The sequence below is a fragment of the Lactuca sativa genome, chromosome 4, assembly GCF_002870075.4.
Source record: "Lactuca sativa cultivar Salinas chromosome 4, Lsat_Salinas_v11, whole genome shotgun sequence".
Classification (NCBI taxonomy): Eukaryota; Viridiplantae; Streptophyta; class Magnoliopsida; order Asterales; family Asteraceae; genus Lactuca; species Lactuca sativa.
In genome coordinates this window covers 332,145,287-332,151,346 of record NC_056626.2, presented here as the reverse complement: position 1 = coordinate 332,151,346, position 6,060 = coordinate 332,145,287, and the positions used below count along the sequence as shown (strand labels likewise).

Here is a 6,060-nt window from a genome sequence, read left to right as displayed (position 1 = left end):
CCATGAATAACTGTGATAAAGTTCACTAACATAACTTTTTCTTTAGTCAAATAACATCATCTTCATTCCTGAGTAAGCGCTTGGTTAAAATCCTTCAAGCTCCCAATGTCATGGCCACCCTTTTCTTTAGAAGCATGGATCAAATTCCACTTAACAAAAGGGATTTTCCGATTAAACTCATCTCCATCTTAGAAAAATCTATCTTGTAAAGATCCCAATAAATTATTAATATCGTCTGACACAAAACTAAAGACATAATAAATAGCAAGAGGACAAAAACTAATTTTAGAATAATTAATCTACCACTAATAGAAAACATTTTCACTTTCTATTTACACAATTTATTCTAAAATCTATCAATAACAACTTGCAAACTTTGCAACCTCTCCATATTGTTTCCAATCAGAATACCAAGATACACAAATTCTTATGCTTGACACCCTGTGAAAATTTCAAACTCCTCCACGCCATCAACCTAAAAACCAATGCCATATGAATTAGATATATCTAAGTTCCATTTCAAGCTAGAAACCAAGTATCTCAACATACTAATAATGTTTGAGATGTCATCACAAGACCATTCCCCAACAAGTAACGCATCATCAACATAACATATGAGAAAAAAATGAATTACTAGAACCAACCTCAACGCCTTTAAACATGTAAGCAACTGTAACATCGTCCACTGCCACATATAAGCCTTCTATAGCCATGATGAATATTAACGAAGATAATGATAAAATAACCCTATATAATGTGTATATAATATGTCTTAACCATTTCTAATCATGCTCAAATAACTCTTATTTCATTCATATGCTTATACTCAAAGGTCTTAACATCTCATAGATTCAAGGATGCATACACGAAGACATAAATTAAGTCTTAACTCATTAATGGGGATAACTATTAGATATGGAGGATTATAAATAGAATTACCCTATATATATTATTTTCACTAAATAAAAACATTCAAAAAGTTCTTTTATGTCCGAACTGAATGGTCTAATATCATATATTTTTTTTAATAAAATATCATATTTAAGTTATTTTATTGTATCTACTTCTTATTAACCATGTTTTTTTTGTTTTTTTTTTATTAACCATGTTTTAAAATTTTTTTTTGCAATTGATTTGAGAAAAGATGCATCATTTTCTCAAAATTTCAAAAATATTCATCGAAGCTCGGAGTTGTTCTTAATTTTTGGAATAATTTTCTTTTATTTGGAATCTAGAATCCAGAATGACATTCTGCAATGTATTATTTTGTTGGATTTTTTTATTGGTATGAAATAATAAATTCTAGACAAAATAATTAGTTTCCTAAAATACATAAAAACTTGGTAAGTTTTATTAAGAACCATGTTAATAATTGTTAGTTTAGTGAATAAATACATTTTTTTAATCATTAGAAAGAGATAGATTGGAAACTCAACCCATTGTAACCAAACTTGTACCCTTGATTTCATGGGGTGGTTTTAGCAATTTGGTAAACCAGAAGGGTAATTCAAGCAACTTCTTGCGTTATTCAGGGGATCTCCCCTTAAAGTTGGAAGGACCTCCGATGTAAGGCGTCGGTGGTCTTCGGAGATTCGAAGTCGCTGTCCCCAGCGCGATCGCCATTGCGACCGCCATCGCCGTAGTCTATACCATTCTCATGCCAGTAGTGTATGTAGTGTTTCCTTATATCTCTCTCGTATAATGGTGATGGAGATAAATAGGAAATATGACGGAGATCTTGTAAGGCTGAAATGCGCGGTTCAAAACTACGATTGGGGTCGAACTGGACACGAATCACTTGTTGCGAGGCTGTTATTGAGAAATTCTATTGATGAAATCGAAGAAAGCAAACATTACGCTGAGTTTTGGATGGGAACTCATGCCTCCGGACCATCGTTTCTAGTCGACGATAAGGGGATCGGGAATGTGAGTTTGAAGTCTTGGATTTCGAAGAATCCTGAGGTTTTAGGTGATACTGTTGTTGATAAGTGGGGAGTTGATCTTCCCTTCATGTTCAAGGTGATTGCCAATTCCTCCTTTATGGTCTGTTTACGTTTGAATCTGCCGTTTTTGATAAGTGGGTAGTTGATCTTCCTTAAGCAGATTTCTTTTCAATTGTAATCAAGAAGGTAACAGGAAATTATTGAGGTATTTCTTTACGTTTTTAGGTATGATTACCTACAATCACTACAATCAATTAGTATTGATTTCATTTAAAGTTGCTAAAGATCCAAAATTAGGTTTAGTGGAACACTTGCAATTACATCATCATCATATTTGGTACTTCCGCTTGATTTTATTTTACCTTGCTCTGTAAATTCAGTCAACTACAATCAGAGTGTAAAGTTATAACATTTTCAACTGTGAAGAGCTATGATCATATATGAGTACTAAATTTGTACACTTTGATACTGTATTATACTCTTTATACCATATATTTGCAGCTAATAGACACAAACTTTGCTTCAGGTTCTTTCAGTTGCGAGGGCATTGTCAATACAGGCTCATCCTGACAAAGAATTGGCAGGTTTCCTTCGTATGTTGAAGCCAAATGTGTATAAAGATGCAAACCACAAGCCTGAAATGGTTTTGGCATTAACAGAGTTTGAGGCCTTATGTGGGTTCATTACTTTTGAGGTAATTTATAACCTCATTCCAGTGTTCATTTTCTCCTTTATTTGTGTCACTGAGTGCATGATAACTTGACTAGGTCAAAATCTTTAAACGTTAAATGATATGATACAACTTACTCACAGAGACTTGTGATTTATAGGAGCTTGAACTTGTGCTTGAAAATGTTCCTGAGATCAAGGAAGTGGTTGGTGTTGCATATGCATACCAAGTTTTACCTCTCAATGAGCAAGATAAGGGGGCAAAAGAAATGCAATTTATTCAGTCAATATTCATTAAACTCATGTCATCTGAAAGTGATGTCATTTCTGCAGTAGTTTCCAAATTAATCACTCGGCTAAACATGGAAAAAAAGGTACTTCAAAGTTAAAATCCATTCTGTTTATTGCTATTGGCGTAATGCTTATTTTTATTTAAGCTATGTTTGGCATACTAGCTGAAAAGCTAGCTGCTGGATGAAAAACTAGCTGCCAGTTGAAAAACTAGCTGCAAGCTTATAATTTGGTAAAAACTAACTTATAAGCTAGTTGAAATATATAAAATGACATAAAGGGGTATTTAGGATAATACGTTTTCTATAATTAATTAAGGGTATATTTGAAATATTTTAAAAAAGCTCTTGAAAAAATAGTCTAAGGCTAGTTGTTTGCTGAAAAACTAGCTGCTAGTTTATAAGCTAGCTGACAAAATAACATTTGGTAAAAATAGCTGATAAGCTAGCTGGAAGATATAAAATGACATAAAGGACATTAGAAGAATATGTTTATTTATAATTAATTGTGTAAATTCGGAAGATTTTAAAAAAACTCTTGAAAAGCTAGTCTAAGGCTGTGTTTGGCGCTCCACATGTAGCTGATAAGCTATTTATTTTTTGAGCTTTTTTAAGTTGTCATGTTTGGCAAGCCAAAAAGTAGCTTATAAGCTAACTTATAGACTAGCTTTTTAAGAGTTTTTAAATTTTTTTTTCCAAATATATCTCTTAATTAATTATTGAAGCGCATTATTTTAAATGTCCTTTTAAGTCATTTTATATTTTTCAGCTAGCTTATCAACTATTTTTACCAAATGACATTTTTTATCCGCTAGCTTTTCAGCTATCAGCTAGTGTTTTATTAACAGCTAGCGTTTTATTTAACAGCTAACTTTTTAGCTAACTGCTAGCTTTTCAGCTAGTATGCCAAACATAGCCTAAATAACTTTAAAAAAACTAGCTTATCAGCTAATTTTTGGCTTGCCAAACACGAAAATTTAAAAAAGCTTGAAAAATAAGTTAGCTGTGGCCCGCCAAACACAGTCTAAGTAGCTTTAAAACCAAAAAAAAAACTAACTTATAAGCTTTGCCAAAATGACAACATAAAAAAGCTCGAAAAATAAGCTAAAGCTTATTCGCGCCAAACACAACCTTATATATCTTTTTCTTGTTTATTCATTAACTTCTACTATTCATAATAACTAATTCCATCACATTATACTAATAAGTTGTAATTCTTTTGATTATCGAATAGACAAGGCAGTTAACTAGCAAGGAATCCCTAGCATTGAAGCTTGAAGAACAACACCCAAGTGACATTGGTGTCATAGCATCTTTTCTCTTCAATCACGTTAAATTGAAACCCGGTGAAGCTTTATACATAGCATCAAATGAACCCCATGCCTATTTAAGTGGTGATTGTGTCGAGTGCATGGCAAATTCAGATAATGTTGTGCGTGCTGGCCTTACTCCAAAGAATCGTGATGTAAAAATCCTTTGTGCAATGCTTACTTATAAACAAGTGAGTCTACATTCTACAATATAACAAAACCTTTCATATTCTTTAAAGAGTAAATTAACGGAATGGTCCCTATGGTTTGGGGTAATTTGCACGATTGGTCCTTAACTTACTTTTTTAACTCGGAAGGTCCCTACGGTTTTTTATTGTTACACGTCTGGTCCCTACTGTTTGTTTTTGTTACACACTTGGTCCCTGCCTTACCTAAAAAGACCGTTATTTAAATAGGGAAAAATGGTGGGGGTATATAAGGTAAGATAAGGACATGGGGTTGAGGGTGTGTTTGTTTAAATAAATTAAAAAGTCAAGGAAAAAATAGTCTTTTTAGGTAAGACAGAGACCAAGCATGTAACAAAAACAAACATTAGGAACCTTCCGAGTTAAAAAAATAAGTTAGGGACCAAACATACAAATTACCCTAAACCATAGGGACCATTCGTGTAATTTACTCTTCTTTAAATGATAATTATTTGGTTTTTATATATTTTTTGGTTTCCTTATAATATAGGGGTCACCACAAATCTTGAAGGGGGTCCCACTAAACGCATACACCACAAGATACAACCCTCCATTTGAGGAATTCGAGGTGGAACGTTGCATACTCAACCAAGGAGCATCTGTCGTTTTTCCACCTGTCCCGGGCCCATCTATTTTCTTAATCCATTCAGGACAAGGATCAATGTACACCTCAGCGTCCATGTCATCATCACCTTCGTCCTTGCTGTCACCCTCATCATCATTATCCCCGTCGTCATCGTCAGCGTCATCACCGTCTTCCACGTCATCGTCTGAAGACATGGTTTGTGGGGGAGATGTGTTTTTTGCTCCTGCGAATACTGAGGTTCATGTGAGTACAGAATCTGAGTTGCATCTGTATAGAGCGGGAGTTAACCACTTGATGTTTTCAAAATTATCGACATGACATTCAGGAGTTGCTGTGTACATGTGTGTATTGTTTGTTGTTTTTTTAATTTTTTTTTATAGTGAAAGTGATATATAGTTGTCAAAAAATGAAAAGATTAGTGTATAAGATCTAGTCATATTCGTTATTTTATTAATGTTTGTTATTGTATTGTTTAATAAACTTGTAATGACAATTAGTGTATGTATGGATTTTTTTTTTGTGATTAGTCATGTGGAAGAGTGGGAAGTCATACTCGTTGGCATGTAGTTGACAGGCGTTTATTACTGGAATTTTAAACAATGTCATAAGGTGTTGTTAAATGAACCCAATATAGTGGTTTTATGTGTGTTGAACCCCATATCATGCTAAGCACTTGTAAATGTATCTATCCATATTCGAATTTCACAAATTAATAGAATAGATGTGCAAGAAAACCAAAAATCGAAACCCAAATATTTTTGGAAAACATGTTCTTCATTAGCCCAATGTTGCATTATTGTTAGCCTAAAAATGTCGTCTTATTTCATTGTTATTTGTAAGTATGCCTTTGCTTAATGAGAGTCTAATGTTGCATTATTGTTAGCCTAAAAATGTCGGGTCTTATTTCATTGTTATTTGTAAGTATGCCTTTGCTTAATGAGAGTCTTGATTATGGAAAAAATACCATATCTAATATGTTTATCATATAATTGATCTTTTCCTTCTTGATTGATTGATTGATCCTTGACTACCCTAATCGCTGATATCCTCCTTTCC

At 33.3% G+C, this 6,060-nt stretch overlaps 1 protein-coding gene across 1 annotated transcript; it reads left to right on the top strand.

The window, feature by feature from the left end:
• Positions 1 to 1,545: 1,545 nt before the first annotated feature.
• LOC111917912 (mannose-6-phosphate isomerase 1) lies at positions 1,546 to 5,530 on the top strand. Its single transcript, XM_023913548.3, has 5 exons — positions 1,546 to 2,019; positions 2,470 to 2,637; positions 2,774 to 2,986; positions 4,137 to 4,403; positions 4,909 to 5,530. Exons 1-5 carry the CDS (start codon positions 1,702 to 1,704, stop codon positions 5,320 to 5,322), a joined length of 1,380 nt encoding a protein of 459 aa, XP_023769316.1. The 5' UTR covers positions 1,546 to 1,701; the 3' UTR covers positions 5,323 to 5,530.
• Positions 5,531 to 6,060: the final 530 nt, after the last annotated feature.